Consider the following 13,186-nt stretch of genomic DNA (forward strand, 5'->3'; position numbering starts at 1 on the left):
TGTCTAAGTCCAGGATTAGCCCTGAAAATTTATACTTTAACAAGTTCCCACACAATTGCTCATGAAACAATTCTAGGCAATACATTTTAAGAACATTATGGAGGGGCCGGAGAGATAGCATGGGAGGTAAGGCGTTTGCCTTTCATGCAGGAGGTCATCGGTTCGAATCCCGGCGTCCCATATGGTCCCCCGGGCCTGCCAGGAACAATTTCTGAGCCTGGAGCTAGGAATAATCCCTGAGCACTGCCGGGTGTGACCCAAAAAAAAACACCAAAAAACAAAAAAAAAAAAAAAAAAAAAAGAACATTATGGAGGGGCAGAAAGATATCTCAAAAGACTACAACACATTCCTTACATGCAGCAACTCCTCAGCACTGCATGAACCCCTAAGCACTGTATAATCCTATAGCTCTCCGAACACTGGCAGGATGGCTGTGGTGGATCTGAGAAACACCAGATTGCTAGACCAAAAGCTTAACCATAAAGTTCACACCAGGCCCAATATCCCAGGAATGGTTCCATGTTTCTTGTGGAGCCTACCTTCCCACAAAAAAATAAAAACAAAAATAACAAGAACAACAAAACCCCTAGGGAATATAAAAATTACTTGAAATGCTTTTATTTATTATCATTTTTATTATTTATTCCTAAGCCCATCTCCAAGGAATTTGATTAGGCAATTTTTGTTAGTTGTGTGAAATTGAATCTCAGAATCTATATTTGAGTTAACAAGTTAGGAGATGATTATGTAGAAAGTCTATAGACTTCTTGTGGGTAAAGATTAGAGCTTGTCACCACACATAGGTAAAGGAATAATCAATAGTCTAGAAGTCAGGGAGATAGCTCAAAGCTAGAGTGGATGTTTTTTATGCTGAAGGTCCAAGTTCAATCCTTAGCACCCTGGGTATAAACTGACCCTCTGCACCAATAAGAAAGTCTGACCTGGACCACTTAGTTTTATGAAATTACTTTAACAAATATAACATAAAATATATATAAATATAATATATATAAATATAAAATACTTCTTATAATAAGTTTGGCCCAAGATAAATCTAAATTGCCAGGTTAGAAATTGTTTTTATCAGAGGCTTTTAAAATATTCCTTTAGCAATAATCAAAATCTTTACTACTTTGATGTAAGTTTATAGAAGTGGAGAACTATTTCTGTTGCTACTTGCCAGTCATCTTAATACACCTTTTTCAACTAGACTCAACATTAATTAGAAAGGTGAGATCTACCCTCCCACTGTCCTTTGAAATACAGAACATGATGTAGAAATGTCATTACCAAATGCATTGCTACCTAAATTCATATGAAGATCAAAGTTGAATTCTGTCTTGGTCTCATCTTATAATTAATCCATGAAGGTGACCTTGATGATACAGCTAGACTGAAGTGTGTCGGGGTATATTTAATTCATGAACAGGCTGATTTTCAAATACAGAATATAGTATTCTTTTTTATCTATTTGTTTTTTACAGTACCAGAGATCAAACCCAAGATCTCTACAACATGCACTATAACACTAAGCCACACCCCAAGCCCATTATTAATTTAGACTTGTCCTGGGTTTCATCTTTTCTTTCTCTTTTTCTTTTCTTTTCTCTATGGTAAAATGGATTGAATCCAGGTTGTCACACATTATAGATGAGCTAAATCCTAGCCCAACACACTGTATTTAGGGAAAGTGGTATTGGACCACATCTAGCAGTACTCAAAGTCATTCCTGTAGTGACCATGTAGCGTAGGGATCAAACTCAGCCTTCTCACATACAGAACATATGTGTAGCCTTTTGAGATGTCTTTCTAATCCTTATATATTATATTTTTAGAATCTGCCCTCCCTGTATTTCTGTTTTGTGGAGTATGATTTAGGCTTTATCTTCTCCATAGGATCCTGCAGCAGCAATTTGTTCTCTGCATAGGTGGTTATGACTGTTTAGTCAGTTACAGGTACATTTTTGCATTGGAATATATTTCACATGTAGAGAGGTGGAAATTTGTATCATATCATATGGTTAACTTTGCAAAATGGACCATGCTTATATCTCTCCTCAGCCCATGGTTTCAGTTCTCAGGTTTCTCATAGGACAGACTCGATGAGTACCTTTAGATATATTATTTCTTACCAATCTTTAATCACAATAATTAGCACTGCTTATATATATATATTAAAAAGATAGTTATAGATAGATATGGGGGTAAATTTTTAAAGGGATTAATGCATTAGCAGATAAAAAGGCAGCTACAATTATTCAGGTGTTTTATTTCTTAAGTCTTGCTCTAGATGTAAAGTTATTCAACAATGTATTAGAAGAATGGAAATATGATAATTTGGGCAAATTTTTGTGTGACTGCTGAAAGTATTACTAAGAATAATGTATCTAACTTATATGAAAGAAAATTTCCGTTTAGTATAAAAGTACTTACTAATACCTAGATTTGATCCCTACACTGCACAGTCCGTTTGCATAGCTGGAGTGACTGACTCCCAAATACCTCTAGCATAGTTCAACCCCCTAAATAAGATTTTCTTGCCAAGTAGAGTTTTCATTTACATGAGGCCTGTAGGGAGGCTAGAAGGTAATATGTCAGGAATGATGCAGAATTTTTTTTATTGAGCTAAAGGAAGGATTTCTTCCAAGTTTACTATTTTAATATTCTGGGAAGAGATTATCCATGGAAGTGGAGAAGGGGTATAGATCTAAACATTGTAAAATAACAATTAAGATGTTATAAGATTCAGGTATATAAGGTAATATTTGCTAGAATATATAGCATCTATAGATGGATTTTTAAAGGTAATAAGTTTCTTTTATGCATATTCATGGGTAATAATGGATTTTTTTCTATTATATCACTTTTCCATCAACACACAGGTGCACAAACATTATGTGTATACACACTTCAATTTTCTACATTGAGAACCAATAATATAGTGATGCATGCACTTCTTTGGGAAGGTGTTCAGATTTTGGAAAAATAACTAACTTTAACATGAAGCCTATAAATTCATATAATAAACTATGTCTACTCTTATAATCACATTTTCATGATTATCAATATTCTTCCTAGTTCTTGATTTTCTTTCAATCTAGCCTAATAGTACAAATAGTAGTACACATGACTTTTAGTAATCTACATAGTAATGAAGTAGGGCTTATCTACCAAAAATTATATACTAATAATGTTTAATATTTTTCCTCCTGCTGATCTATACTTTTTATTGATCTTTAAAAATTTATCAAATTCTCTTATTGTGTTGGCTTTCTGCAGTAATAGTGTTTGCAATGGTCTTGATATTTAATGGGTCTTTCATTAAATAATTAAAAATGATATTGTTTTGGGGCTGGAGAGATAGCACAGAAGTAGGGCGTTTGCCTTGCACGCAGCTGGTCCAGGATGGACGGTGGTTCAAATCCCAGCATCCCATAATGTCCCCCATGCCTGCCAGGAGCGATTTCTGAGGGCAAAGCCAGGAGTAACCCTGAGTGCCGCAGGGTGTGACCCAAAAAACAAAACCCAAAACAAAACAAAATAATAATGTTGTTTTAATCTTCCTAGGGAACTGCATGAGTGAATTTATGGGACTCATCAAAGGCCACTATGAGGCAAAGGAAGGTGGGTTTCTGCCAGGCGGGGGCAGCCTTCACAGCACAATGACTCCACATGGGCCTGATAATGACTGCTTTGAGAAAGCCAGCAAAGCCAAGCTGGAACCTGAGAGGATTGCAGATGGCACCATGGTAAGCAAATTTGCTGCCTATCTCTGGTAGCCACTGGACTTGCCAACATTATTTAGAGTGGCTACTTTTCATTTCTTCAAAGTCATGGTTCAGGAGTCATGAATCAACCTGTGTACTAGCTAAGGTAGTTAGGCAGGGGCTTATAGAAAGTACCTGGGGCTTAGAATCAAACATGGATTCAAATCCTAGCTCTTGGTTTCTATGGGATCTTGAACATGTTAATTAACTTCTCTGTGCTTTATTGTCTCTGTCTGTAGAATGAGTATGGCATTTAACCCATCCAGTGTCTGTGATTGACCTTCCAGACTATCCAACAGTGTTTAAATGTTAGGGGATATTAATTATGTTACAGTGTGCTCAGGTCCTTGTCCTCAGGAAATTATGATTGAAAGCAGAGGACCAGAGACAGAACAACAAATTCAATTGGAACTTTAAAAAAAAAAAAAAAAAAAAGGAATAAGGCTGGGGTCTGGAATCCCCTAAAGTAGGATGTCAAGGAAAGTCAGAAATACTCTTTTATGGGGCTAGAGAGGTAGTGCTAGAGGTAAGGTGTCTGCCTTGCAACTACTAGCCAAGGAAGGACTGCGATTCGATCCCCCGGCATCCCATATGGTCCCCCAAGCCAGGGGCAATTTCTGAGCACTTAGCCAGGAGTAACCCCTGAGCATCAAACGGGTGTGTCCCCCCCCCCAAAAAAAAGGAAAGAAATACCCTTCTATAGTCTTTTTTACTAGGGGAATGAGTGGACACTCTGCATTGGGTTTAATACATGCAAGATGGGAAGATCAAGGGGCTGTAGGAAAAGTAGAATGTTCGAGAAAATTTTCTTCTGTCAAACCTAGGTACAAATTCTGGGTCCATCTTATGTCCATTCTCAGGAATTTTTCTTTGGAAACATTATCTTTCTTCTAATCTTGCCCAATTGCTTCCCGCCTTGTTGCTATGTAGCTCTGTCAGTTAGACTATATGAAGGCTCCTTCTTATCTGTATGCAATCCTGTGTGTGTGTGTGTGTGTGTGTGTGTGTGTGTGTGTGTGTGTATCTGTGTGTCTGTGTGTCTGTGTCTGTGTGATCTATCTCTGAATCTGTGTTTTGCAATAATTTTCTAGGGCCACAGTAGCAGATGTAGATGTCACCTTCTGCTGGTTTCTCAAGTCAAAGAGGCTTTTGCCTCACTATAGTCAGAATTTGTGAGCAACAAAACTCAGCTATTTTTTTTTATTTTCTTTGTTCTTTTTAGGCACAAGATAAAACCAATGAAATTTAAAACATCTATTGTATTCCTCTTTCATCAGATTACAAAAACTTGAGGCTCAATACAATTGTAGTTGGCTATGGTACTAGGTTTTATTTTGCTTTTTGGGGGGTAGAGTTTATAAACCAGAAAGTATAATTTTATGCAAAAGCATATGCAAATTTGCTTTGAATTTTAAGACAAATGTCTTTGATGCTACCTGACTTTAAAATCAGTAGCAAGATCAGTTTGACTCCTTGCCAGCTTTCAGACTAACTAAGCAAAGAGGTTATGTGTCTCTCTGTCTAGTGCAATTTACTTTCAGCATCAGAGTTTGAAATTGCTCTGCAGAAGCAATAAGGAAGCTGCAGAACCCCAACTGCTTGGCCTCAGCTCTCTTTCCTATGGCCTCTGTAGTTTCTACAGCATATCTATGCTTCTGGGAGATAGAATTCGACAATTTCTGTTAGACTATCATCTCAACAAAGTCCTAAAGCTTAAAGAGCTACCCTACAAGTTCCTATCTAATAACTTAGGTATTCACTTGATTTTAGAACATCAGTGTTACCATGAAATAGTGTCTTGCAACAGTGAGACATAGAACAGAACTGGTTTTGTTTGTTTTAAATATTTTTAATTAAGCTTTGTTATTTATAAAGTTATTCATAGTTAAATTTTAGACATACAATATTTCAGCACCAATCCCACCACTAGTGTCAACCTCCCTCTACCAATGTTCCCTGAGTCAATACTTCCCGCTCAACCTTTGCTTTGTTGGCCATTATAACAGGCACCTTTTAAAGTTTGGTTATTAAAATTTTATTTTAAAGTGCCTGCCTTGCCTGCGCTAACCTTGGACGGACCGCGGTTCGATCCCCCCGGTTCCCATATGGTCCCCCAAGCCAGGAGCAATTAGCCAGGAGTAACCCCTGAGCGTTACCGGGTGTGGCAAAAAAAAAAAAAAAAAAAAAAAAAAAAAAAAAAAAAAAATTTTAGTCTTTAGATTTTATTATTGTTGACTTTGCAGTTTGTATATTTAGTTCTGTCAATACTCAACACCACCAATGCGCCTGAGCCCTCTTGACTCCTGTCCCCTGTTATTTCACATCTCTCTCCTCCTTACTCTATTTCTTTCCTTCTCACTCCAAGAGTGTTCCAGACCACCTCCATCTAAACAATTGCAATCCCTCATGCAATTATTCTAAATACCACTTATAAGTGATGTCATTCTGTATTTATCCTTCTTCATATAACAAGATTATCTTCCAATTTTATCCATGTTGCACTGAATTGCAATGATTGCATCATTCCTTACAACTATAAAGAATCCATTTTATATCTGTAGCAGATCTTCATGTTCCACTCATCTGTAGTTGGACATCTAGATTGATTCCAACTCATAGAAATTGTACTGAAGGCTTCTATGAATAGTGGTTTGCATACATCATTTTGAATGAATGTTTTTCTATCCTGGGGACAAGTGAATTGTTGTGTCACATGGCAGTTTAATTTTGAGTTTACTGAGAACCCTCCATACTGCTTTCTATAAGGATTGAACCAGACAACATTCCTACCAGCCGTGAATGAAAGTTCCTTTCTCACCACATCCCCACCAACAGAGATTGCTCCCATTATTTCTGATATGTGCCATCCTCACTGGTGTAAGATGATATCTCATTGTCATATTAATTTACTTAACGCTAACTGATGATGAACACTTTTTTTATCTACCTCCTGGGTATCTGTTCATCAGATCGGATCTAGTCTTTTACTCTCCCTATTTTTATGGGGTTTTTAGATTGGGGGGTTAATAAACTCTGGATAATATTTAGAGCCTGGGACACTAGTGGTAAAGAAATCTCTGTAGAGAATTAGAAAGTCAGGAAGCCCTGGGAGGCTAGGAAGCCCAGATGTGGTAAAGGATCGAACACTTCTCAAGATCTATCTTTGGACCTCCCTCACCATTTCCCACAATATAAGTTGAATTCGGGCCTGTTATATACCTTATTCTTAATTTAGTTTGGAATAGTTTCCTTGATATACTACTCATATCTGAACTGTGGCAGGGTTTTGTAACTCCAGTTAGATAATAAGACTCCCAAAAAGTCATCAGAAAAACTACAATATAGTAATTGTCATCATAGTGAGCTTATATCTGAGTGGTGCTTTGCTGTACCAACTGTGTAGTGAGGTATAAGGCTGAGGCCTATTGTTTTAGAGATGAAAACATTAATATTATGTAGTTAAGGGGCTGGAGAGATAGCACAGCGGTTTTTTCCTTGCAAACAGCCGATCCAGGACCTAAGGTGGTTGGTTCGAATCCCGGCGCCCCATATGGTCCCCCATGCCTGCAAGGAGTTATTTCTGAGCAGATAGCCAGGAGTAAACCCTGATCACTGTCGGGTGTGGCCCAAAATCAAATATATATATATATATTTATATATATATAAATATATATATATATAAACATATTTAAAAGTAAGCATTATTGAAGGTTCTCTAAATTGTAGCACAGATTGTTATTTTCTTTTCTGTTCATTTCTATTTTTAGGATTTATAGCAATGGGAGCATGTATTAAATGTAGGGTTTTATTTTTATTTTCTTAAAGCCACAGTGGCTAGGAAAATCAGTGATGGTGAGTTTGGAGGACTTGGAATATTTAGGATTCAGACAGCATTTGTACATATTCTTCTATAGACAAAAGTATCGTAAATACAGTGGAAATCAACAATTCAGACTCTTCTGTAATCAGGCTTCTAGAAGTGCTACAGTCTTTGCTGATTCCTTCTTTCTTCCTCCTCTTTATACTTCTTTCCTTTTTTCATTCCACTCCATGTCTCTTAGTCAGAGGCTCAGATTTAAGCACTACCTTTCTTGGACAAATTATTTGCTAGCCACAAGTCCTTATTTTTTCTTATGTACAATAGAGGCAAAATCCCTCCCCCAAATAAAAGACATAGGCAGGGGCAAAGAGATAGCATGGAGGTAGAGAGTTTGCAGAAGGACGGTGGTTCAAATTCCGGCATCCCATATGCTCCTCTGAGCCTGCCAGGAGCGATTTCTGAGCGTAGAGCCAGGAGAAACCTCTGAGTGCTGCTGGGTGTGACCCCCCCCCCCCCCCGCCAAAAAAAAAAAAAAAAAGACATGGGCACCATAAGAGGTAATACCTGGGAAAATGAGTGTTTCTGGGACTCTCTTATTTCTTTTACCTTTGAGTCTAGTAAATTTTCTCCATCATGCTCCAAAGACAATGTGAGGCTTAAATGTCAAGTTCTATTTTATAGCATGAAACATGAGTCTTTAATTTGGGAGGTTAAAGGTCTTTCACAAAGTATTGCTGATATAAAATGGGGGAAGGAACAGGATATAGAACTTTGAGAGCTTGAACTTTCTCTTCTCACCATGATAAAACATGTGATTTGTTATTTAAAGGTCTACCAACTCACATCTTTACCCTTGACATTTGCCACTACATATAATCAAATGCATCTTATTATCTACCTCATCTCTTTTTTTCTCTTCCCTGTCCTCATTTTTACAGGCTTTTATGTTTGAATCTTCTCTAAGTATGGCTGTCACCAAGTGGGGCCTCAAGACCTGCAATTGTTTGGACGAAAACTACTACAAATGCTGGGAACCTCTAAAGAGCCACTTCACCCCCAACTGCAAGAACCCAACTAAATGAACCTAGAGTGTTGCTAAAATAAATGATTATGTTTCTGTGATTACTTTAGATTCTCATGTCCTCTGGCAGTACTGAGAAAGAGTGTTGGTAAAGGAGAGTTTACTTTTATACAGTAACTCAGACATTTATAGAAATGTACTTGGAAATTTGTATGGCTGTCAGTTTAACTTCTGAATAAATATTTGCTTGTGTTCAATGGAAATGGCAATTGGTCATAATTAGGTCTAACGAATGCAGAATAGCAAACGGGATTGGCGGTCCATAAAGGCTCCTTCCTATGAGATTTACATGACTGCCTTTTTATGAGATAACATTATTTTATTTACTTATTTTTATTTATGGGGGGGATTGGGTCACACCCGGTGGCGATCAGGGTTACTCCTGGCTCTGCATTCAGAAATCGCTCCTGGCAGGTATGGGGGACCATATGGGTTGCTGGGATTCGAACCAACGTCCATCCTGGATTAATTGCTTGCAAGGCAAACACCTTACCACTGTGCTACCTCTCCTGCCCCAAGATAACATTATCTTAGAGGCAAAAGTTCAGGTGTCATCCACAGACCATTCTGACTACACCATAAAGCCATGGTAAGAACCATGAGCTGAGATTGAGGCCAAAGCATGTACCTAGGAGCTAATTGGTCTATCAAAAAGCACAGGGGTCCTTTGGAGCTCTAACTATCTATTTTCATCCTGAAACAAGTGGGTACAACAGTCTACCAAATCTTAGTAATCATGTGGCCATATATATGGTTGGACAAGAAAAGAGCAGAAAAGGTGACCAATAGTCTACATTCTTGCTCTGAAATTCCCAGTTAGAAATCAAACCAGATCTAACTTGACTACAACTCATCAGTCCACTTAGTAACTAGGCATTAGTCCTTACTATATGCCAGTTATTAAGCAAGACATTGAGGATGAATAATTGAATAAAACGTTGCCTCCTGGCCAGAGTAATAGCACATAGGGTGCTTGTTGTGCATGTGGCTGACCTTGGTTTGTTTCCCAACATTCCATATAGTCCCTCAAGAACTACCAGAAATAATTCCTGAGTGTGGAGCTAGGATTAAGCCTGAGCACCACTAGGTGTGACCCCCAAAAAAACGAGAAAAAAAAAACAGAAAAAAAAAAAAAAAAAAAAAACAACCTCAGTCAGAGAACTGGACTAAAGGTCAAGAATCAAGCACATGGCCACAGCAAAATGCAGGCAAGCTAGCAGCTCTATGCCACTGGTGGACAGGCCTCCCAAAATAGTAGGTTTTCCAGGAGTGAAAATATAGGCAAATCATAACATAAAGGAATGGGACAGCATTTGTTACTACTTTAGATCTATAATTTTAGCATATTTCCCCTACTTTTGTTGCCATAGTAGTGCTATGCTGCTACTAGGTTTTTACTTAACAGTATATAGTGAAAATTATCAAGGTCTTGGAACTAGGAGTAGCAGATAAAATAAAGGAGGCCCAGTTAAATTGGGATTTCAGATAAGCTATGAATTATTTTAGTATAAACCTGTCTAGTGCAATATATTTATATTTAAAAGTACAGTTTGTCTTAATTCAAATTTAACCAGAACACCTATATTTTTATTTGCTAATCTGGTACTTATAGGAGGCATATGATAGTCAAGGAGAGGCATATCTTAGTCCTTATTTAGCATTCTAGAAAGGGAAACAGACTAAATAATTATAAATTTTGAAATAAATTATGAAGGAAACAAATAGAAACCGTCATAACAACAGATGAGATAGAAGAGATCTTTTATTAGAGATCAAGGTCTTCAATAAAAAAGTAATATGTAGTCAGACCTACACAATTAAGAAGGAGCAAGTAATTAGAAGAATGTAATTGGATGCAAATAGGGGGGTGAGGTATATAATGACAAAATGCCCTATAGTTTCAAGGAGAGGAAGTTTCTGCAGAAATCAAAAAACATTGTAGCTGACCTAAACATCGTAGCAGTAGTGAAAGTAAATGAATTCTAGAATACTTTTTACTTTACATGAAAGTGTAGCAGATTGAATGAAAATTGAGAACTGGACTGAGTGATTGCTGCATTCCTGATAGTTTATCTTAGGGTCTCAAAAAGATGCTGATATCTTTATGGATAATAGAAGTTGGTGGTCTCTCTAATGTCCCTTAATATCAAAATTATTTATTAAAAATTGAGCATCAATAACTAGTAAAATAACAAATTCCTTGAAAAAACATTTGTTTGGGAGCCACAAATTACTCCAGGCTCTGCACTAAGGAACTACTTCTGGTGGACTCAGGGGACCTTATGAGATGCCGGGTTTGAACCCTGATCTACCACATGCAAAGCAAGCACCCTACCTATCACAACCCCACCTTTGCTTTTTTTTTTTTAATTTACCCTGTAGCAGAACTTACCTACCTGTACCTCATCAGCATTTACAAGCAGAGCCAACTAGCCTGGAGTCCTAGCTAAACCTGGTATAGGTGCAGAAGACTCCTGGCAGGCACTGGGGACCATATGGGATACTGGGATTCGAATCACTGATGGTTTTGGATTTGGCTGCTTGCAAGGCAAATACCCTTCCGCTGTGCTATCTCTGCAGCCCTCTGTTTTTGTTTTTGTGCCATACCAACTGTGCTCAGGTCTTTGGACTTTATGTTCAGAAATCATGCCTGACAGGGTTCTGGTGACCACATGTGATACTGAGAATTAAGCTTTATCCCCTGTCTGATCTCTCCATTTCTTCACATTGATATGTGAAGAACATATTATCTAACTATATATTAAATACGTATGTTTATTATAGGTCCATCTGTTTAAAAACCCATGACAAATAAAATATTCTTCCTGTTAGCATTTAAAAAAATATAGGCCCAAATACAGTTAAATATAAGATGAATAGTAAAATCTTACAGAATCTGAATTTCTGAATCCAACTAATTATAGTACTAACCAAAAAATAAAGTATTGAAATTATTTCTGGGAAATATATAAACATTAGAAACTATGATAATGTAAAAATGTTGGGAATAGGGGCCAGGCGGTGGCGCTAATGGTAAGGTGCCTGCCTTGCCTGCTCTAGCCTCGGACGGACCGCGGTTCGATCCCCCGGCGTCCCATATGGTCCCCCAAGCCAGGAGCGACTTCTGAGCGCATAGCCAGGAGTAACCCCTGAGCATCACCGGGTGTGGCCCAAAAACCAAAAAAAAAAAAAAAAAAAATGTTGGGAATAAAAGTTGGAGGAGGGTAGGGTGAGGAAATTTTCTTTTTTTTTTTTTAATTTTTGTGTTTGTTTTTGTTTTTGAGTCACACCTGGCAGTGCTCAGGGGTTACAGAAATCGCTCCTGGCATGCTCAGGGGACCATATGGGACGCCGGGATTCGAACCAATGACCTTCTGCATGAAAGCCAAACGCCCTACCTCCATGCTATCTCGCCAGCCCCAAGGAAATTTTCTAATGTAAAACTCTTCAAACAGCATAATTAGGATGATTTCTCACACATAGTAAACTTGTTATGCATCTTGCTTCTTTGTCATATATTTAAAAATCTTAGGATATGCTGGATTTTTTGAACTTAAAATTATTAGTAGTAATTAATGAGGTTTTTTTTTTAAATGTTTGAAACTTTGTTCAAAAGCCATGATTTACAAAATTGTTCATAATACATCACTTCAGATACTGATGCTCCAACACCAGTCCCACCTCCAGTATATATATATATATATATACACACATATATGTATATATATATGTACATATACACACACACACACACAATGGTATATTATGCAGCTGAAATAATGATAAAATCATGCAATATGCTGCACCCTGGTTGTAACTGAAAGCTAACATGTTGAACAAAATAAAAGAAGAAAGAATGATCTCACTGAGCTGTGGTATACAGAATAACTGGATAAGGAAATATAAAGGAGGGGTGCCTAAATCACCCTTACCCCACAGCTTATGGAAGACAGAGAAGGAAAGAAATAAAGACAGGAAGAAAATGGGAAAGGGAAATAATAGGGGTACAAGGGCTGGTAATAAGGAAGAATGTTATTACTATAAATCCAAAACCCAGACCTGAAAACCACACTGAAAATGAGATGTAAGCTGCAATCACCAAACTTTGAGCTGTGCCTGTCAAGGTGGTAGGCAGGAAGTATGAGATGTGTGTGGGGTTTGGGGATTATTAGTACGGGAACACTGGTGATGGAGTTGACACTGTTGGTGGGACTGGTGTTGAAATATATGCCTGAAACTTAAGTATCAGTAACTTTGTTCAATAATGGTTCTTTAAATAAAAAGTTACATTAAAAATTATTTGGTTTCTATTTTCAGTGTTTCTTACTTTGTTCGTTTGAGGTATACCCTGGACATGGAGTTTAAAAGCTACTAAGAGATCCAATGTTCTGTTGGATGTGGAACCTGGGTTCCACCTATGATCCTGATGTGGTTCATAAGTATGATGACTATGTGTTCACACATCCATATTACATGTGCCTCCCTCAAGCCTTGTTAAGAGTGTTAGTAAGTTGACA

At 37.6% G+C, this 13,186-nt stretch overlaps 1 protein-coding gene and 1 pseudogene across 1 annotated transcript in view; both read left to right on the forward strand.

The window, feature by feature from the left end:
* Nucleotides 1–8,866, forward strand: part of HGD (homogentisate 1,2-dioxygenase) — a 57,803-nt gene extending 48,937 nt beyond the window's left edge. The window contains exons 13-14 of the mRNA XM_049785913.1: nucleotides 3,569–3,750; nucleotides 8,527–8,866. Of these exons, the coding sequence (XP_049641870.1) occupies nucleotides 3,569–3,750; nucleotides 8,527–8,670 (326 nt within the window). The 3' untranslated portion in view covers nucleotides 8,671–8,866. The remainder of the gene's footprint in view (nucleotides 1–3,568; nucleotides 3,751–8,526) is intronic.
* A 4,223-nt stretch (nucleotides 8,867–13,089) lies between these two features.
* LOC126026458 (uncharacterized) lies at nucleotides 13,090–13,186 on the forward strand (annotated as a pseudogene).

Source organism: Suncus etruscus, chromosome 13, assembly GCF_024139225.1.
Source record: "Suncus etruscus isolate mSunEtr1 chromosome 13, mSunEtr1.pri.cur, whole genome shotgun sequence".
In the NCBI taxonomy this organism is placed as follows: Eukaryota; Metazoa; Chordata; class Mammalia; order Eulipotyphla; family Soricidae; genus Suncus; species Suncus etruscus.